The 23271-nt window shown below is 39.2% G+C and overlaps 1 protein-coding gene across 1 annotated transcript in view; it reads right to left on the bottom strand.

Moving 5' to 3' along the window:
• LOC124272266 (cytochrome P450 monooxygenase 169-like) overlaps window positions 1-15976 on the bottom strand; it is a 36838-nt gene extending 20862 nt beyond the window's left edge. Inside the window, exons 1-6 of the mRNA XM_046707429.1 lie at window positions 15889-15976; window positions 6725-6895; window positions 5411-5493; window positions 3738-3881; window positions 1021-1127; window positions 351-463 (exon numbers count right to left, since the gene is read on the bottom strand). Coding sequence (XP_046563385.1) covers window positions 351-463; window positions 1021-1127; window positions 3738-3881; window positions 5411-5493; window positions 6725-6880 — 603 coding nt within the window. The 5' untranslated portion in view covers window positions 6881-6895; window positions 15889-15976. The remainder of the gene's footprint in view (window positions 1-350; window positions 464-1020; window positions 1128-3737; window positions 3882-5410; window positions 5494-6724; window positions 6896-15888) is intronic.
• Window positions 15977-23271: the final 7295 nt, after the last annotated feature.

Below are 23271 nucleotides of genomic sequence, written 5' to 3'. Positions count from 1 at the left end.
CCCAACATCCAGGACTCACCATTCTACTCATGTCAACCCAATGTCCAGGACTCACCATTCTACTCATGTCATCCCAACATCCAGGACTCACCATTCTACTCATGTCATCCCCAACATCCAGGACTCACCATTCTACTCATGTCATCCCCAACATCCAGGACTCACCATTCTACTCATGTCATCCCCAACATCCAGGACTCACCATTCTACTCATGTCATCCCCAACATCCAGGACTCACCATTCTACTCATGTCATCCCCAACATCCAGGACTCACCATTCTACTCATGTCATCCCCAACATCCAGGACTCACCATTCTACTCATGTCATCCCCAACATCCAGGACTCACCATTCTACTCATGTCATCACCAACATCCAGATCTGTATCTTCGTTTTCCGTCAACTTCTGGGCCCAGAAGTCCACCAGCTCCTCGCCATGTTTCTGTATGGCCGGAATCATGTCTGAAACAGCAACAATGTTTACAAACCCTCAGACGGTGGGAGGACTTCACTACAACATGGTGACAACTTCCTGGTAGTGTCTGCCAACAGGCTCTCCTGTCCATGAGGAGATGTGTTGCTGTCACTGCCTGCCTTCGATGTCACACTCATTACTGACTTCTCTTCTTCCATTGTGATATTCAATTTAACAAATGTCAAGTTTATAATTTAGTTGAGTATAGTTGAAACAGTACATTGAAGTGTACATTTAGCAGATATTTCTTACGATTATGGAAAAGGATTTGTCTAGTTTTATCAAGCAACACTTCTCTAAAATATCTGAGAAAATTAAACAATTTTCGTTAAACAATGGCCCATTGAAGAGATTAGATAAATCTGTGAAAGTACTGCTTTGTCATCTCTGGCTAAGTTAAGTGAGGCCAGAGTGATCTTGCTGACATATTGCCAATATCAGCATATAAATCCCATTTGCTCCACTCAGTCTGATAGCTACCTTTCCAGCTGAGTCTGCATTGTCTGTGATGTAGTCTATCTGACACAATGTCCTCTGTACTCACTTTTTAGAAATGAACTCTTGAATGCTCCAAGGCAAAGTTTTCTCTGAGTCAGATGCTGTTCACCATTCAAGCTGATCAAACCATCACCTGTGACTCTTGTGAACAGCCTGCAAGACAAACAAAGATACGCTAGTTGTGTCTAAACAAAGATACGCTAGATGTGTCTAAACAAAGATACACTAGTTGTGTTTAAACAAAGATACGCTAGTTGTGTCTAAACAAAGATATGCTAGTTGTGTTTAAACAAAGATACGCTAGTTGTGTCTAAACAAAGATACGCTAGTTGTGTCTAAACAAAGATACGCTAGTTGTTGTCTAAACAAAGATACGCTAGTTATGTGTCTAAACAAAGATACGCTAGTTGTGTCTAAACAAAGATACGCTAGTTGTGTCTAAACAAAGATACGCTAGTTGTGTCTAAACAAAGATACTAGATAGTTGTGTCTAAACAAAGATCGCTAGTTGTGTCTAAACAAAGATACGCTTAGTTGTGTCTAAACAAAGATACGCTTAGTTGTGTTTAAACAAAGATACGTTGTGTTTAAACAAAAGATCGCTGGTTGTATCTAAACAAAGATACGCCAGTTGTGTCTAAACAAAATATGCTAGTTGTGTCTAAACAAAGATACGCTTAGATGTGTCTAAACAAAGATATGCTAGTTGTGTCTAAAACAAAGATAATAAGCTTAGTTGTGTCTAAACAAAGATACAAAGATACGCTTAGTTGTGTCTAAACAAAGATAAATGCTTAGTTGTGTCTAAACAAAGATACGCTTAGTTGTGTCTAAACAAAAGATACGCTTACTTATGTCTAAACAAAGATACGCTTACTTGTGTCTAAACAAAGATAGTCGCTAGTTGTGTCTAAACAAAGATACGCTTAGTTGTGTTTAAACAAAGATACTGCTTAGTTGTGTCTAAACAAAGATAAGCTTAGTTGTGTCCTAAACAAAGATACGCTTAGTTGTGTTTAAACAAAGATACGCTAGTTGTGTCTAAACAAAGATACGCTAGTCGTGTCTAAACAAAATACGCTAGTTGTGTCTAAACAAAGATACGCTAGATGTGTCTAAACAAAGATATGCTAGTTGTGTCTAAACAAAGATACGCTAGTTGTGTCTAAACAAAGATACAAAGATACGCTAGTTGTGTCTAAACAAAGATACGCTAGTTGTGTCTAAACAAAGATACACTAGTTGTGTCTAAACAAAGATACGCTAGTTGTGTCTAAACAAAGATACGCTACTTGTGTCTAAACAAAGATACGCTAGTTGTATCTAAACAAAGATACGCTAGTTGTGTCTAAACAAAGATACACTAGTTGTGTCTAAACAAATATACGCTAGTTGTGTCTAAACAAAGATACGCTAGTTGTGTTTAAACAAAGATAATGCTTAGTTGTGTCTAAACAAAGCTACGCTTAGTTGTGTCTAAACAAAGATACTAGTTGTGTCTAAACAAAGATACGCTAGTTGTGTTTAAACAAAGATACGCTAGTTGTGTCTAAACAAAGATACACTAGTTGTGTTTAAACAAAGATACAATTGTTGTGTCTAAACAAAGATATGCTAGTTGTGTTTAAACAAAGATACGCTAGTTGTGTTTAAACAAAGATACGCTAGTTGTGTCTAAACAAAGATACGCTAGTTGTGTCTAAACAAAGATACGCTAGTTGTGTCTAAACAAAGATACGCTAGTTGTGTCTAAACAAAGATACACTAGTTGTGTTTAAACAAAGAAACGCTAGTTGTGCCTAAACAAATATACGCCAGTTGTGTCTAAACTAAGATACGCTAGTTGTGTCTAAACAAAGATACGCTAGTTGTGTTTAAACAAAGATACGCTAGTTGTGTCTAAACAAAGATACACTAGTTGTGTTTAAACAAAGATACGCTTGTTGTGTCTAAACAAAGATATGCTAGTTGTGTTTAAACAAAGATACGCTAGTTGTGTTTAAACAAAGATACGCTAGTTGTGTCTAAACAAACATACGCTAGTTGTGTCTAAACAAAGATACGCTAGTTGTGTCTAAACAAAGATACGCTAGTTGTGTCTAAACAAAGATACGCTAGTTGTGTCTAAACAAAGATACACTAGTTGTGTTTAAACAAAGATACGCTTGTTGTGTCTAAACAAAGATATGCTAGTTGTGTTTAAACAAAGATATGCTAGTTGTGTTTAAACAAAGATACGCTAGTTGTGTCTAAACAAAGATACGCTAGTTGTGTCTAAACAAAGATACGCTAGTTGTGTCTAAACAAAGATACGCTAGTTGTGTCTAAACAAAGATACGCTTGTTGTGTCTGAACAAAGATACGCTAGTTGTGTCTAAACAAAGATACGCTAGTTGTGTTTAAACAAAGATACGCTAGTTGTGTTTAAACAAAGATACGCTTAGTTGTGTCTAAACAAAGATAACAAAGCTAGTTGTGTTTAAACAAAGATACTCAGCTAAACAAAGATACGCTTGTGTCTAACAGGCCTATCTGACACTGAGTGAATTGTATTTAGCAAATCAAAACGACCACGCTATTTGGGGAGTGATTTAACACCAGAAGTGTATGGTTGCTACCGTTTCAACACCAAAGTCTGCAAGACAGAATTCCAGATATCCAGGTATTCAGTTATCCGGACGATTTACTTAAAAAACAGAATGTGTCCAGGTATTCAGGATCTCACTGTATTCGTGTACCATTATGGATTCAGGACACACTGACCTGAAGAGGAACGTTGGCTTGACATAGTTCTTGCTGTGAGTGACCATTATGTGCTTCATGGCATCAGCCTCTGCCACCAGCAATCTCTGCTGGCCCAGAATATGGTTGTACCTGATCATGCCTGTCTTCATCTCCTTCACCCATCTTAAACACAAACATGTCACATATATACATCTTTGGAATGAAAAGTCCACTGATAAATCTAAAACAAGCAAACAGTTATTTACTTAGGAAGGTAATAACGAAATATTTCTGTGGTTTCCATTGCAATATCTCCCAAATATCCATAGTGAAAACCAGTAACCATGGCAACACTGAGTTCCTTATCTAACATCAAAGGATCATGGGGTCCAATCGCAATTTGTTTTCGAGATCCTTGGTCTGTCATCATCATACTAAGTAGCATGAAGGTAGAAATAGTACCTCAAGTTGGTTGGTTGGTTGGTTGGTTGTTTAACGCCTCACTCAGCAATATTCCCCCTATTGTGGCGGTCAGTAAATTATCGTGTCTGGACCAGACAATCAAGTGATCAACAACAGGAGCATCGATCTATGCAACTGGGATTTGATGACATGTGTCAACCAAGCCAGCGAGCCTAACCACCCGATCCCATTAGTTGCCTCTAATGACAAGCATGGGTTACTGAAGATCAACTTTAACCCAGATCTCCAGGGGTCAGTAATTTAAGTACAGGGTGGAAATAACTTTAAAATTGCTAGTGTACTCGTACAGTGGCACATGTAAAATCACTTGCCCTGATAATTTTTCACACAGAAAAAAACACTGGACTCGGCTGCCTGGCAATGGGTTATTTCCACCCCTGAAGTACCATGTGTCCCTAGCTGGATGGACACACGTGAAGATATAGGACCAGAGGTGGTCATCCACAATCCATGCTATTCATAAAAGGTGACTGACAGGATTGGATGGTCATGCTTGCTGGTCGGTTCAAGTCACCATATCCCAATTACGTAGATAATGCTCATGATGTCAATCACAGTATTTTATTATTTTCAGACTGCTGTCATATTATTATTATTGTATCCAAATGCTTTTGGGCTGCAATTTTACATGAGACATAGATTTTTGATTCACTCACTATCACTAACTTAAAGGCATAATGTCACACAACATTTCTCTAAAAATAAATAATGCATTTCTCTCAATAAAATTAACTATCAGCCCTCATGGAAGCTACCAAATAATTTATTTAAAACAATTATGTACTAAGATTACAATATCAAATTAAAATGTTCGAATGAATTAATGCAACGTTGCATTAACTGACTCTCGTGCCATCTTCCGGCCGAACATTATTTCAAGCGAACCCAATAGATTTATGTCCCTTTGGAGCACTTCTCTACAAATATCCTAAACGCTAACATGTGATTGAAACCAGTTCAGCAAACACCGACAATACCGCGTGCGACATTTTTCAATGTAAGGAGCAATTGTTTACATGCCATATATGGCAAGTGTTCTCTGTATGGAAGCTGTTCGCCTCGAAGTTTCAATTATCGATATCAGGCAAGTCATAAGGGATAATAAATCTTTATTGCATCAATAGGAAGCTAAAGTGAGTGCATATGTCCCAATATATAAAATATAGGCCAAAATATTGTAGGAAATGTGTGACATTGTGCCTTTAATGACAAATTTGAATGTTACTTACTTGACATAGACATCAATGCTTTCACCACCAAATATCTCTCGTAAATTTCCAAGGAAAATGTTGCCGATCGGTCGTCCTGGTATCTGAAAAGAATAGATTTTGTTTTGTTGCTTAACACTGAACTCAGCAATATTCCAGCTATATGATGACAGTCAGCGAGCCTGACCACCCGATCCTGTTAGTCGCCTCTTATTACAAGCATGTGTTGATGAAGGCCAATTCTAATCCTGACCTTCATGGGTCTGGAAAGAATAGACGTTGATAAGGACACACTAAACATAAAGAAAATATATAGATATAATTTAGAGCCCACCATTTCAAATTTTCATTATTTGTTGGTCCACTAAGATTTTATCTGCTGAATTTCTATCTGCACACTTCTTCACCTGCCTACTGGATGTATTTCCGCATCAGGTGCTTCAATAAGCAGAGGTACAGATAAGCTGTGCGTCTGCATAAATGATGCAAATATTTACATGAGAACTCAATTCCTATTAAGTCTATTGCGTACAAGTACGCTTGTACTTTTGTAAATACTCAATAAATTTGATCTTACATGCGTACACACAAAAATGTGATAGAGATTACCGAGGACAGATCAAATAACTGAGGTATACTGAGAGATTCTATTTCCGCACATGAGCTTGGCAACTTGCAGTCTTTCTTACTGTTTCTCATTACAGACCAAATACAAATAACAAACACGTAAACCAACATTTAATCTTGATTATATGTTTACAATTAATGGAAAATGGCAAAATACCCAAATGAGTTTGAGTGAGGTGGGTACAATATATTTGGTTACTCAAAGAAAAATTAGGATACCCAATTGAGATGAACACAAGCTAGTACATAACTCAATGACCCAAAACATTATCTGTAGCTCTGAAATAAGGTAGCCTTGACCTTAACTCCGATTGCTAAAAGTGTCACAAAACCCCACCTGCCAATAGGGCTGGCTGAAATAATAGATAATCGGAAATATTGTCGACAGGAAAATTATTAATGATCATCGATTTGAAAATTGTGTCATCGATATTATCTCATATCTTTTGTGGTTGAAATATAGTTTATTTTCTCACACAATATGCAATTTTATGACTTTGTTAAATTATGTTCAGGGCACTGTTTTGTTAATAATCCATACATAAACATGTCACAACTCACCAGTGATGTGAAATATATTAATTTCTTTCAGACATTTTTGCTTAAAGTTACGTCTCTGATATTTATCAACAATCGATCAACATTTAATTAACAAATATCAATCTCTTTGATCTATATCAATAGCCAGCCCCACTTGCCAATCCTTACCTTTCGGAGTGGGGTTAGATATGGCCTCAGGATGACCTTGTAGAACCCATACGACAGGCCGAATATGATTCCATAGACCAGAACTGAGCTCCACGTCACTGCCTGGCTGAGAGAGGAGTACACTCCCATCACGCTACTGATACCAGCTTCCGACATATTGTTGTGTCAGCACTAAAACACAGACCAATGTACATGAATGGCAAAAACTGTTTTATTATTTGAAAACATAAAATAACATATCATATATCTTCCATATTACATTCTTAAATTGGGTTTTAGCAAATGAAACATTATCAGCTGAATGAGTGAGTGAGTGAGTTGGGTTTTATGCAGTGTTTAGAATATTCCAGCAATATCACGGCAGGGGACACCAGAAATGGGCTTCACACATTGTACCCATGTTGGGAATCAAACCCGGGTCCTCAGGTGTGATGAGTAAAAGCTTTAACCACTAGGCTACCCCACTGTCCCATTTTCAGTTTAATACCTTTTCTTTAATCCTTGAAAAAAAAATCATAACAAGAGTATTGCAGATAAAAACATAATCTTTTAACATTGTCATTTTTTGGTCTACCTTAGGGCATGTGAACTTTGTATTGCACTACGGCTGTACGGGGCAATCAAACTAACTTTGTCCATACACACATGCCTGTATATTCATTTAAAATTATTTTTTACTTTTCTTTGACCTATGAGATACTATTTTTTTGGATTAATTATCGCCTTTTTCATACATATATATATTTGGTCTGAAATTGCTACCTCATGATATAGAGTATGTATGTATGTATGTATGTATGTGTGTGTGTGTGTGTGCGTGCGTGCAAGCGTGCGTGCGTGCGTGCGTGTGTCTGTATGTGTGTATGTATGTATGTATGTATGTATCATTTGTATGCACTATCTGGATGTTCAATCTCAAAAGTCTCACAAGAAACAAATGACTAGACACATTAATCACATTAAGGTTTGAATTTGAACAAAATGTTAAATAGATTGTTACCATATTCAGAGACATAATTTCAACTCATTTACTTTTTGGTCAAAGATAATGAGCTTGTGGATCATGTATTGCAGATCATATCAGCTGTAACCATGGAAACAGTGAACAATTCCTGTAATCAAAGCATAAAAACACAACTTTCAAAATCAGCTTCCTTTTTTCCCCAAATTGCACAATTTCAGCATATTGGGGGATCATCCATTATAACTGCAGGAGGATTACATTTTGGGGGGAACAATCTTTTTGAATTGCGTTATCCAACAAACTGTTTACCCTGTTTATGTGGCAGATGAGGGAGGTAGGATAGCCTAGTGGTTAAACCGTTCACTCATCATGCAGAAGGCCTGGGTTTGATTCTACACATGGGTACAATGTGTTAAGCCCATTTCTGGTGTCCCTCGATCGCCATGATATTGCTGGAATATTGCTAAAAGCGGTGTAAAACCAAACTTACTCTCTACTCCTTGGCAGATATGACTCTTGTCCATATTTATTTAATTATGCTTCAGTTTTTCCTATTGTCTATAAATAATTAAGTTGTCAGGATGATTTAAATGCTTTTTAAACCAAAGCAAGGATGTGCTTGACTGACCAGCCGGCCGGCCAAGCTGACCCTCCAAGTTAAGCCTTTGTTTCACTGCATGTTCTCAGCCAGCAAACACTCCGCCCATGGACAGGTTGCCAGCATGCTATTTGACTCAGGTTACTTTAAGAAGTTTCTATACATTTATACTGCATGTTATTGCATTTAAATGTCACACTACATGTTATATTAAAGTAACTTAATAAGTGTTTAATATTGTGCATTACATGTAGTAAAGTTGGCTTATAAATTGTAAACTTTTGTAATTACCAATACATAGCTTTTCTATCTGTTTATTCCTGTGTGAAAAGAAAAGATTGTCTGTGTTTTACAAAAGTAAATGTTTTACCCTGATAATACTCTGGATAGTTGCATCACTGTGGTCGAAAATGTAATCGAGTCTAGACCAGACAATCCAGTGATCAACAGCCTGATCATTGATCTACACAATTGGGATACGATAACATGTGTCAACCAAGTCAGCGAGCCTGAACTGAAGATCAAGGGTAGGCATACAATTGCATGTATACAGTCAGACCTCGTTTATCAAAACACTTTGTTTTTTTATTGAATTGCTCGGACAAACGAATCATTTGGATATCCGAACCAGGACCTAGGTGGTCGGCTGCACATGAATACAAAACAACTAAAAATAACATTGAAACATAACTACATCTTTATTTAACATAACATCTTGCATAACATAACATAACATAAATTAAATCGGCTTGAAAAAGTCTTTGATTGATGATTGTTGACGGACAGAGTTGTTATTCGCTGCTTGGATTTTTTAACAAAGCCGACATTTTCAATTGTTTCTTCTCTAATTAACCTACAGGTCTACTCCCATTTGTGAGAACTCCCAATTGTGAGACTCTCAGTTATGAGTGAGTGAGTATGGTTTTATGCCGCTTTTAGCAATATTCCAGCAATATCACGGCGGGGGACACCAGAAATAAGCTTCACACATTGTGCCCATGTGGGGAATCGAACACGGGTCTTCTGCATGACGAGCCAACGCTTTAACCACTAGGCTACCCCACCGCCCCACTCCCAGTTATGAGACAGTGGAGTAGGTAATTAACAAAGAAAACACACCATACTCCCCTGCCTGATAGAATAGATTAACCCTAGCTAATTACTGATTTGCTATGTAACTGAATCTTGTGGAGGTAACTTAATGAAACTTTATAAGATAAATTGATTATCATACTCAGGTAAATGTCTTTAAAAATTAAACATTTTGTGTAGGTAACTTCGTGATCATTTGAAAGAGAAATTAATAAACTACAAGCTATAGTTTAAGAAATAACTCTGAAATACAAGGAATTTACAGTCGAACTGCCTCTTATGCCAATCCTTTTTACCGGACACAATAAATTTATGGAATGCCCTACCAAATTCCAAAGGGTCATGTAGTCTCACAGAATTTAAAAACCTAATTACAAAAAACGAAAACAAGATTTATATTGACCTTAATTATGGCTCTTGTTTTTGTCACATCGTTCACTGCCGACTCACGCTCGGATCTAGCGACCTCAACGCCGATAGGTATAAAAGACATTTAATAGACAGTCCATGTTGCTCTTGTCGATATCAGAGTGAAAACGCCCTACACTATTTTCTCACTTTATAAGAACTAATATGTACTTTACACTACCCGTTATAACCTGGGTGCCGTTCCACTAACCGATCTTATCTAAGATCAATCTTAGCAAGTTACGCCAATTTTACAATCGTCTTAGCTAAAAGTTACACCCGTTCCACTAACCGATCTTTAGGCCGATCGTAGCCGGGTCCCGATCTTCACGATCCCATCCAAGCTTAGATCGAGACTCTTTCGCATGCGAGGCACATTGTTTTTAAGGAATGGAGAGTTACGAGGATATTACCCTACTTAAATTACATTCAAAGTATTGGGAATATTTCTGTTATCAAAGTTATATGTCAAAATGACAAAATGAAGTCTTTAATTTGAAGCTGGTACACATTGCTCCATTCCTGAAAAGTAATGGAGCGAGCAGACAATGGAATGACGTCACAAATGTAATTTAATCTTGAATCACACGCGGCTTGCCTTTAGAATCCCCCACCAAATATGCGCAGTGAAATCAAACATATTTGTGTCTTTTTGCTTCAGAACATTGTTCACTTCACAGCTGTCCTTATTCTTAACCATGACGTTGCAATATTGTTGTACAAATGTGTCACACCGACTCGCTCGGTTGTGTTCCCATGACGACAGTGGTCAGACTTGCCTGACATTTGTAAGGCTTCAGTGCAGTGTTTGTTTACATCACAGAAATATACAAATTCATTTCTTTGGGGATTTTAGGGGACGCTCACGGTGAAATGCTCGCTCTTATTTTTCACATAGAATAGGAAAGCCACCATTTTGGTTTCTCTATGATTGATTTTAGCTATCCTAAGTTGGTCATGAGCAGCTTAGACTTTGAATCTTAACTTTACGATTGACTTAGGTAAGATTGGTTAGTGGAACGGTATGCCGATTGTAACGTCACGCTAAGATTGGGATTTTAGGGGTTTACGATTGGCATAGGGCTAAGATCGGTTAGTGGAACGGCACCCTGGATACCATTTTGAACGGAAACAAAGAATTTACTCCTTATGTAAACCAGAAAATAGTTGAATCCGTCCACGATTATATCATCAAGACACAACGCTTCAAATTTGCTCAGGAAAATACTTAAATTAACTCAACAGCCTTCTCATGATTGATTTATATTCCTACAATAGCTTGTTAGACACACACAACTGTAACTCTCTGATTATGACTACTTAGAGAATAGTTGTATTTGATGTAATCTGTATATATTTATATGTACTTAAAAATATATTTATGCAATAGTCAATATCGATGACGTCACATCCTCCATTTCATTTTGTAAATTATGTTGCATGGGAGCGGTGTTAACATAAGCAGTAATGCTTGTTCACCAATCCCAATTCATTTTCATAAATAATAATAAAATATGTTTAAACCAAAATGACTTTCAAACTTCAGAAATAGTCAATAAAAATGTGTTATCATAATTACATATTCTACTGAATAAATAAAATATTTAATGAACTATTTCTTCTGTGTAAATAGATAGACTTCATGTTTTCATCCCTTGCCGACAACAGACCTTGGGTTTTGATTTACATATTTTTCTGTTTCGTTACCAAAATTGACCGTTCGGATACGGAAACCGAACATTCGGATATACAAGGTAAATTGTAACTAGAAAATTTCATTTTTTGTGAAGAATGTCAGAAACCGATGTATTCGGATATCTAAAGTTCGGATATACGAGCTCTGACTGTATATAGTATATATTTGTTTAAAATATCAAATGTATCATGCTGTAACTATGTTAATTATTTCTATTACAAGATAAGTCTATATGAACCATATAACCTGGTACCTGTTGACCATAAGAATGTCCACATGGATTTCCATGGTCTCAGACGTTACAGCAGTTAAAGTTGTAAACACACTCAATGTGAACCTTTATAACAGATTGATCTTACACACATAAATACTTTATTACAATTTTTTTCTTTTCCTCAATCACGAGCATTTCAACTTTAGTATCGTAACCATTCACAAATGCATGTATGTTTTCATGTGTACACACATATATGTTTGTCATAATTGAACCATCACCTGAGATACATTAGATGTTACCAATACCCTGGGTGTCTGACAATGCGGGGTGTCGTCCATGGACCCCGAGACCCACGCTAAGGCGAGGGATGACTGTAATTTGTAAGAAATTCATACTCTTATTAAAATTAGACTAATTAATGAAGCTATAGTCTTATGTACTTGGATAGCACACTGATTGTAGGCTTACTGTGAACTTAGCAATATCACGGCGGGGGACACCAGAAATAGGCTTCACACATTGTACTCATGTGGGGAATCGACCCCCGGGTCTTCGGGTGTGACAAGTAGCCAACATGCTACCCCACCGCCGTACTGTATTATGTAACAGCTAATAACAGTAAAACCTGTTTTTCATGCTAAACTGATACCAGGGTGTGCTAATGTAACTACTTACTTACTATTCTTCCTTTGATATTCTTTTTATTTCACCCTGAAGCATTGATTACCAATGTCATGTGTAATCAAACTCCGGCCAAATAAAACAAGTGTTTGCCACTGATATGGCAATGTCCCCCGCCGCTAAAAAATGGAATATTTATAACATATTTACTACTTTTTATTTTTTGGTCACATACAAGATGCCTGAAATGACTGGTGTCTGCATAATCATGCAATGTAGGCTGTTGACAAAATTGAAGACATTGGGTACAATGTTTTATGAGATGTCGTGTTTACATAAGTTTGAAAGGTGGTCAAAGTGTCTTGGGTGACCTTTGAAGATAAGGTCAAGGTCACCCAAATCGACTGGTGTATGCATAATCCCCCAATGTAGCCTGTCACCAAATTTGAAGACATTGGGTACTACAGTCCATGAGATTACGCATTAACAAGAGTTTGAAAAGTGGTCAATATAATCATGATAATTGTTGGCATTCAGCTAGTATATTCCCGTTCAAGCCCAGGTGAACTATGAGAAACCAAACATGATTTTGTACATGACAAGCAGGTGTGTGTGTATATGTGTTTGTGTGAGAGAGAGAGAGGGGGGGGGGGTCCAATTACACCAGAGATGATCTAGATAATGCTTACAGACTAGTGGTAGAAGAAAATGTGTCCGCACAGAGAGCAGCAGCCAGGTGGGGGTTCCGGTTTCTACCCTTAAGGATCGCTTTGTTGGGCAATATCAGCGTAGATACTGTCAAGTCGGTCCCATGCCTCTGTTCTCCTCACAAGAAGAATCCTTTTAGCGAGCCATATCAGAGTTATGGGGAGATTGGCTATGGTTATATCGCGTCAGGAGACCATTAATCTTGCAAGCGATTACGCTGCCAATCAAGGACACAGAGACAGAGATCATCCTTTAAGTCTCCGATGGCTGTACAGTTTCTTAGATAGATGGCCGGAACTTAAAGTACAGAAACCGAGGAAACTTGAAGCAGCGAGGGCGAGATCAGCCACCAAAGAAAACATCAGTCGGTATTTCACAGAACTCTCCAACGCCATGCAAAAGTACAACTTTCAAAGTTCACCCCAGGCAATTTTTTAATATCGATGAAAAGGGACTATCAACTGATGTAACAGCACCCAAAATCGTCGCCGGGATACATTGCAAACCACAGACCGTGACATCTGGGAAATCACAAACGGTAACAATGGTTGCCGTTGTTAACGCAGCTGGTGGCAGCGTTCCCCCTTACTTTGTATTTCCTGGACATCGTGATGAGAGATGAGCTGTTATCAGGAGCTACACCCGGTACTGGAGGCACAGTTTCAGAGACAGGGTGGTCTAATACAGAAGTATTCAGCACGATATGAAAACGCACCTGGTCCGACACTTGCCCTCACGCGCAGCCGACTCTCCCGTTCTCATCCTCTATGACGGACACAAAGTCACGCTTCCTTGGATTGATAGAATGGGCACGGAAAATCACATTGTCCTATTTGTTCTTCCCCCTCATACAAGCCACCTCCTACAGCCACTGGACATCGGATGTTACCGGGCCTTTTGAGACGCGACATGGATACGATCATGTCATTCATTCTTAAGAGTGAACTCTGGAAAAGCTATCGGAAAGCATGATATATGCAGCATAGCATGTCGTGTTTTCAACTCAACGTTAACTCCTGTTAACATTTTGTCATCTTTCACAAAATCAGGAATCTTCCCCTCAGCCCCTAAGTGATTGATGACTTGGCTGTAATGCCTGCCCGATCTTTCTCTAGACCGACACCCAGCGGTTTCAAATTCAACAGGTGCGGCTTCATTGACAGGACACCGACGACAGACTGGATACTGCAAGGACATTCTTGGAATGTCGGGTGGAGAAGTTTTGAGAAATGTTCAAACATACAAGCCAAGGAACACCATCAGTAAAATCGTTGGCGGAAAGTCATCACAGATCAGGCAGTTGTTGACAGGATAGCGAAAGCACAAGAAACAGCATCCAGAGAAACGGAAGGCTGATAAGGAAGTCGGCAAGGGAAGAAGAAGTCAAGCGGCACTACATCGTTGTCCACATCGTCCCTGTTGTCTAAAGGGAATTCTGGCCACAATAAGTCAAAAGGAAAGGACCATGCGCAAAACGAAACGCCCGCTCGCCCCCATCAACAACCTTCTCAGACAGTTTTTCCGACAGTGCAACTGATGACGACGAAGTTTGCTGTGTGTGCGGAAAATTTACACCCGATGCATTGCATCGTTGTGACTCAATCACGTTTGTGAAATGGGCACAGTGTGACAAATGTGGTCACTGGGTTCACCTTGTCTTTGTACAAGTGTCACCGTTTTGCGCATTACATGCGGCATTTTTCTGTCCCCACTGTGATCACAGCCCAGTGGAAGAGTGAACTGCATTCACAAACTGTCATCAACAGTGTATATAACCTGTTTGGATTTCATCGCTTATCTGTGCTTGAAATTGTTGAACTGACATTATATTTTAACTCTTAAAGATTGACAAGTGACTAGGAGACACTTAATTTGCCTTGATGAATTATATCTACATTGGAACACCATAGATATTCTGTGTATAACGTTATCGCCGAAAACTGGTGACGTAATGCTCAAGTTGCCAAATATAGAACGTTACGGTCATGGCGGCCTTGCTCAACCGACGAAGCCGAGAGAATCATAAAAAAGTAAGAGGAAACACCTTGGCTAACGTACTTTGTCTTGAATGTAAAATATTTTTATTACGATAGCATGGTTACATATGTACCGCGAATCGCTGTTACGTCGCCGAAAACTGGTGAAACTGGGATATAAATTTTAGGGAGGGCCATTCACATTCGTTGGTTTCACATTAATTTTAGACTCGCTGTGCGCATGCGCAGAGCGTGTAAAAATATCCTCAGGCCATATCCGGTTTGGTCGTAAGCTTTACCGATAGTGTAGACGCACTCTAAAGGAAGCGAAAATCAAAACAAATATATGGTTTTATGTCGAATTTAACTAATCTCAATTCATTTATGAATGGAAGGGACCGGAATCAGTTTAATAAATAGCTTAACGTTTGTTAACAAGCTCTTGTATAAACACATCTCACCACCACCCGTCCACCGTCCTTCCTGCACATCCCCTTCTCTAGCCGAGAGCCGCCGGCTACCCCTTCTCACAAGTAAAAAAACACATCTCTGATGCAATGCCACCAAAATAGGACATCAAATATTGAAAAGCATAGGCAAATTGATGTATGTACTCAACTATGAACAGTTGTCACGCGTAAATAATTTTTATACAGCATTTATTTAGAGCGTGTTTACAATATCGCTAATACGACCAAACCGGATATGGCCGGAGGATATTTTTACACGCTCTACGCATGCGCACAGCGAGTCGAAAATTAATGTGAAACCAACGAATTCTACAAAACAACAAGATGACAGTACACTAATCTGTCACAAAATATCCCTTTAAATGTCAACCGTACACTTACGTTATGTTCTTTGACTAAGATGATAAAAACTGCCTCGTCATACATAATATTCGCCCTCTGAATGCGTAAACAAATTAGAGTTACCTCCCTTGAAAACTTCTCGACTAGTACTTTCGCTTCCTTACGGTAAGCTGGTTCCCGGCTCCCTTTGCGCGCGCTAACGTTCGCCAAAGCTAGGGAGCCGGTATAGGCTGCCATTTAAAACGCCCTGCTCGTTTATTTGACGTCACGTCCGGATTGGTCAAGCTGGACTCTGTCTGTATATTGAAGTCGCGCTGAAAGATCTGGGAACCAGTTAATCCCTGCATGCCACCATTTTTTGCAACTGTTTCTGGATAAATTCACATGATGCCATCACCATTCTTATGGACATGGATGACAAAATTGAACATGTTCAGTTGTCTACTATAGTACATTTCTGTTTGACTCAAGTTCGGAATCATTATGGTTTTGTTGGTTGTCAAATGAATACACATCTACTGCTGATTTTGAACAGAGTTCGGTATCATTGTTTAGGAATCTTTGAAGATCCTCCCATGACAGTTTAGCCTTTAGACCATCAGTGTTATATTTTGCTGTACAACTGGTCAGCCAGCGTTAAATGGGCAGATCCATTTCACTTACTGACATCAGCTGCTGATCGAGATAATAAGTAGAAATTACTGAATATTTTCCGAAATAGGTTATGATTTCGGCCATTAAGACCTGCTGACCGAAGACCCGGGTTAATTTCGATGGGTATGGGTAAATGTGTGAAGCCCATTTCTGGTGTCCCCGCCGTGATATCGATGGAAAATTGCTAAAACGGGGCTTAAAAACTAAACGCACTCTCTCATTCACTCTTAAAATGCTAATAAGTAATATATAGAGTATGGTGATCGAAGTGTCGAGTATGAATTTCCGTATGGGTCCCCGTGAAAGCATAAATGCTGTAAGCCCTGAGCTGCACGCGGGGCTGTTAATCAGTAATTCCTGATAACTCGTTGGTTATTCTTTAATGTTCGACTTGAAGCCCATTCCTGGTGTCCCCGCTGCGGTATTGCTTGCCTATTGCTGAAAACGTAAACCATTTCTCACTCACTTACTGAAGCGGTGGTGTAGCCTAGTGGTTAAAGCCTTCGCTCGTCATGGAGGAGCTGGGTTCAATTCCACCCATGGATACAATGTGTGAAGTCCATTTTTGTGTCCCCCACCGTGATATTGCTGGAATATTGCTAAAAGCGGCGTAAAACCATACTCTCTCTCTCTCACTCATACACACGATGGAATGAGCCGTGAAGGTCTTGGTTAGAATATTGGCCTTCAGTAACCCATGCTTGTCCTAATAGGCGACTGACGGGATCGGGTGGTCAGGCTTGCTGACTTGGTTGACACATGTCATCGGTTCCCAATTGCGCAGATCGAAGCTCATGCTGTTGATCACTGGATTAGACTTTTACAGACCGCCGCCATTTACCTGGAATATTGCTGAGTGCGGCGTAAAACAAACCTCACTCACTCACTTCTACCAGACAAAGACCCAGACAAATGTTTTTCCAGATTGTTGTGCAGAATGTCGCCGAGAACAACATTCTTTGGCACCAGTGACCATGTTCACAGACTTTGAACAAGCTGCCCAAAATGCTGCCAGAAATGTGTTCAGCTGCCAGCTGAAAGAATGCATGTTCCACTACCGTCAAGCGATATGGAGAAATGCTAAAAATTTGGTCTCCAGAAGCTCTTCAACAAAGACCCCAGTGTAAATAGACTCAGCCGTCATGCCTCTGCCCATTCACGTGACATTGACGACATCTGGTTGAATGCCCTTGAGAATGTTGACGTTGAAGATGCTGGGATTGTGAGATTCACTGGCTATTCAACTGAACAGTGGGTCAAGGTGGATGGGCGTAGTGTTTCGAACCACTTTTATACAATCGGTTCCAGGACCATCAACCACTTGGAAGGTTGGCACTCAAAACTAAACAAAATAGTCCACCCAATCATCTTCAAGTTCGTGGATATAAAATAACAGCAGCCACATGCCGAGACTGTTCTGGTGGTAGTCTGGCACCAAAAAGAAGAAAATATCGTAATCTGGATACAAAATTGAAAGTGAAATTAATGACTTGCTGACCAGGAGTAAATCTCCCAGATGTTGCGTCGCATTTGGTTGTAAATGTGTAAATGACAGATGTCATGTGTTATGTTATGTATGTTGTATAAACATATGCATGTATGTGTACAATAAAATGAATAAATTATGTGAGTAAAGTATTTTAGGAGTTTTTCTTAATAGTTTAATAATCTGTTTTACTGCAACAGACTATAGTTAATCCCTCCATTGTTTACCTATCTACCATGGTCGATTGAACCCCTACTTAGAACAATAGGTGCAGGCACAATTAGGTGTCCCCAGCCCCCACCCCCAAAAAATAAAATAAAAATAAAACAAACTAAAGAAAAAGAAACACAAAACCAACGAAACACCAAAAACAAAACCAAATAAAAAACAAAAACAAAACAACAACAACAAACAAAACAAAACAAAACAAATCCCCAAAACAAAAACAAAGACAAAACAAGTAAGAACCCTCACCAGACTATACCGTTATGATTCAGGAGAATTTATAAACGCAACAGTCTCTGAAATAGACATATTTCACAGAGAAGAAACGGTTATTTCACTTCCTTCAAATATTACAGAATTTCATTTATCTGTATTGGAATTATTTGTTTCAGGATTGTGTGTGACTATACACTCCATGGCTCCCCATTTAATGACTCATTTTAATCAGTGTTTATGGGGACTTGTGTTCAGCTTCGGGATATGGATCATTATGAAACACTTAGAAGACTTGCCAGACAAATGGCATTCGGCTAATTAAGCGTATTGTATTTGAATACACCACTATGCTTTGGGTGGCGTTAAATGGAGATAGGGAAATTTCTACATTATTAATGTTCGGTTGTTTTTGTGAAATTGATTACAGCAAAAATACATATGTGAGGCACTACACAGCTGGAGTGCCGTACTGATTCACGAAGCGATAGTCAGAAACGTATTTCCTGAACGACAGCAAGAAAATACAAATATTTCTACTTCGAACTGTTAAGTGAGTGAGTTTGGTTTGACGCCGTATAGGGCAATATCCCTGTATTATCACGATTGGAAATATTACGAACGGGGTTCACACACTGAGCCTGTCTTGGGATCGAACCCGGGTCTTAGACGAGTTTATGTTTTATCCACTAGGCTTCCCTAATCGCTGGACTAATGACTGGTCACTCTGCGCGGACATCACACCGTGTCATGGATAATTCCGCCTTTGTGTGCTTACAGGTCAGTATGGATTATATTCTTTGTTTATTTAATCCCATACTCAGCAATAGTTCAGCTAAATATCGGCGGACTGTAAATAAGGCTGGCTGACTTGGTGGACACATGTCATCATGTCCCAAATGCGTAGATTGATGCTCATGCTGTTGATCACTGGATTATCTGGTCCAGACTCGAATATTTACAGAGCATGAATCTAGTCAACAGTTATATGATTGCATGTATTAATCAAGTCAGAGAGGCAGACCACCCGATCCCGTTAGTTGCCTCATACGGAAAACATGGGTTGCTGAAGACCAATTCTAAACCTGTCGGTCACGGGTCTTATAGGTATGGATGCCAAATGCATTAGTCTGGGCGTGTGTGCTACGTCTTATCGTCACAGTTAACTTATGAGAACAAATGAAGACCTAATTACACTCACTGACGCCACGTGTGAAATGTCATCACCAGCAGACAGCCAAACATAGCCCGTGATGGTAACAGTAAATAGGTATCAGTCTGTGAGGTATATAATATCATTTTATTGGTGACTATTTTGAGAGTGGCGTTCATGTAGGAGTTTGTTTTCATCTTTACGACCAGCCATTAAAGGGAAACTGAACAAATAGGTATTGCGGCCTATTAAATGTCATTCAACACGTTGTAGTGCAGAGGTTTATGTAGCAAATATGCTTTCCGTGGGAAGTGCATGTTAATGTTTGGAACCACTGATAATTGTAATCAGTATTGCATATGGATTCAGAAAAACCATGGTTCCATTATAAGTGTTATTCTGGGATAGCTGAACACCGGTACCCATAATCGAGCTGCAACACCAATGTGGGAAAAACATATTGTAATAAACCTATCACAACATAGGCATGTAGTATGTCAAAATGTACCTTGTGATGGGTGTTTTACAATTACCATTATATATCATGAATCTCAATAATATATGTATGCATAATAATCACTATGATCACAACTGCGTCTGTCAAAACCGAAGTTTTGTTGCAGAGGGTATGTCTTCAACCCTGTTTGTGTGTGTGTGTATTTATGTGTTAGCATCTTTACTCAAATAATACTAGATGGATTTCAATGAAACTTTCTGGATCTCTTGGGTCTGTCCCCAGGACAAGTCAATTAGATGTTGAAAAAGTACACTCTTCAAAAAAGAAACGCAAAAGCAAAATATCCTTGAAAAATTTGGTCTTATTCAATGATATGTAAATCAACGAAAATAAACGGTACAGCATTGAAATCATGTGGAGCAATACATTGGTATCTCGTGCAGATTTCACAAGAATGACAGTCATCATGGTCATTACTGCTGTCCACGAGGTGACGTTGACGTTACAACCTTGTATGACCACCTCTTACCACTAGAACCGCACGACACAGATCGAATCAGTTGTGTTTCGTTGTGGAATTTTACTCCATTCCTCCTGCAGCATGTTGAACATCTGTTAAAGGGTCAATGGCGGATTACGACGTTGACGTACACGTTTATCGATCTGATCCCACAGATAATCAATTGGTTTCAGATCCGGGGATCAGGGGAGGACACTGATGTTGTTTATGGTAGTCCACTGTAGCACGTGATGTGTGAGGTCTGGCGTTGTCCTGTTGGTACATCTCCCTCTGACGGTCGACAAGAGAATGCACGTGAGGACATAGAATCTCGTCGAAATATCGAGCGGCCGTTAGATTGCCTTGGACAAGCACCAATTCCGATTTGCAAATGTATGAAATGGCTCCCCACATCATGACACCATCTCCACCAAATCCTCTTGTCTGATGCAGTTGGGTGCAAAGCGTTCATTGCATGGTCTGTAGACACGTTGTATTCCGTCACGTCGCTTGAGGGGATACCGCGATTCCTCACTGAACCATACGTGCCTCCAAATTTCCAAGGTTCCATGGCGACACCGTGTTACAGAACCTGACTCGCGGATGTTGATGTAATCGTGTCATTGAGGGAGCATCTTTTGGACATCTGGCATGCATACCTGCCTCTCGGAGACGGTTCCTGGTCCGTTCTCCGGGCTCCAAACCATTCTTGTGCTGTGTCCCGGGCGGAACGATGGCAGCCACGTAGGTGCGTTACCCGGATGTAGAGATCTTGGGCTGGTGTGGTGACTCACGGTCTTCCTGCTCTTGGATGGTCATTTGTCGAATTGGAATGCACAAAACGATCCCACAAACGACTTATTGCGTTGGGATGAACGCTGAAGGTCGTCGCCACGACCATTCGGACTTCCCATTTTCTCATCCAGTATGTGCAAATGTCTTTGATGAATTTGCGGGATCCATTTTGGGTCTTTTATAGTTATAGATTGTACTCATGCTTTGCACGTGAAAAGCAATAATTGCGGCTTTTGGTTGTATTCGATAACAGTCACGCTCATCATGACAATCATGATCGATAAAACCATTTAAAATCGTTTATGGTTGCATTCGCTCACGCACGTTCTTCTAAACCACACCAACAACAATATTCAACCCTCAAAAGATGCTTAATTTGACATATGCGTACAAACGTTTGATCAATATTTTCAAATTTTATTTTGCTATGTTATTTTTAAGAGTGTATGTTAAAGTACATGCACACAGAGGTACTTTGAAAATAATCGCAATGTTAAGTAAATGGGGAATATGAATAATATCTCAAAAAGTTATGGATGGATTTGAATGAATCTTGGTGGTTAGGTATGACACAATGGCTATCAGCGTACGGTTTGGTGAAAGTACAAGTACGCAGTAGTACTTTAAACATGTAATAGTGAATGGAGATTGCTTTGCAACGCGGAGGCATGTTCCCTGACGAGGGCCTCTCTAGTTTCCAAATTAAGAAAAAATATGCGTAGAATTCATGCTTGTGTTCGTATGTCTAATAATTTCGAAGCTTGTATTTCAACAGCATATTTTGTTCTTGCACTTTAATGACGGATTGACTGACAATGCAAGTTGCTTACCAATGCTAAATCCTTGTGAAAGTTAAAATAAATGCCAGTACACATTATATATTGCACTTGCATACCCAACCTTGTAATATGTAGTTAAGTGTGCCAATTCTGACTGTACTGGTAGGCCTGATTTGACACATATGCATGACTATATGATATAATAGTCACAATAACTTTACCTGGTTCAAATTATTGCTACATAAGTGTGTCACGGTACACCACACAAAATGACTGTATTACCCAAATTTACTAACATTAGGGAATATACGTTTCATCCGGCGGCCATATGAACAACGTTTTAAATCTACGTATCATCTGGCTGTCAGATTTACACACGTTTAAAGGGGTGTTAGAATAAACGAACACTCAACTCTGTATTTACTTGTATTTTACAGGTGTGTAAATCTGGCCATTGTTTTCACGTGTTTTCTAGCATGTGTAATGTATGTAAATGCTGTGATTGTAGGACATGCATTTCAATACCTTTGAAATCTCGTATGACCAGGGTTAGGTTTGTCATATATTTAGTACACGCGTAAATAGTTGGTAATGGGTAAATATAGTGTTACAAGATTAACACTACTTTAACATGTATTTCAATGGTTTTGTAATGTAACTGTCACATCGGGTTCGTTAGCGCGTCGGACCACGCCATAATGCACGGAGATCATTAGAAACACATGACGATGTGATACCCATGACTGAGCACCACTATTAATGTGCCTGCCTTTCTTGACATACACTTGATGTCTGTTTAAAAGGTTACAATATTGGGTCTATGGGCCAGAGCGATATGCATGTTAGGGAGTGTGTGTGTGCATGTGTGTGTGAGGGAGAGGGTGTGGTATGGGGTAGGCCTAGGGTTGGGTGGTGGCGGTGGGGTACTGATAAGCCTTTCTGATCAGTAGGTAATACCGTTTATACATTTTGTAATGGAAATTACATTATAGATTAAATAATTGACCTTAGGTACACTTGTTACATTTACACACACACTTAAAGAGCTGTTGATCTCATAGATTTTCAGCATTTCATTTTGAAGAAGGTACAGTCAAACATGTTCAGCACGCCTTAAAATAAATTTGAAACTGAAGTTTCCTTTGGGAAGTTGTGAATAAATGGTGTTATTTGTCAAACAACTAAAACATATTT

This window comes from Haliotis rubra, unplaced genomic scaffold (genome assembly GCF_003918875.1).
Source record: "Haliotis rubra isolate DU_JTF1 unplaced genomic scaffold, ASM391887v1 Scf168, whole genome shotgun sequence".
In the NCBI taxonomy this organism is placed as follows: Eukaryota; Metazoa; Mollusca; class Gastropoda; order Lepetellida; family Haliotidae; genus Haliotis; species Haliotis rubra.
The sequence above is the reverse complement of the archived record's forward strand: the minus strand, read 5'-3'. Positions and strand labels throughout refer to the sequence as shown.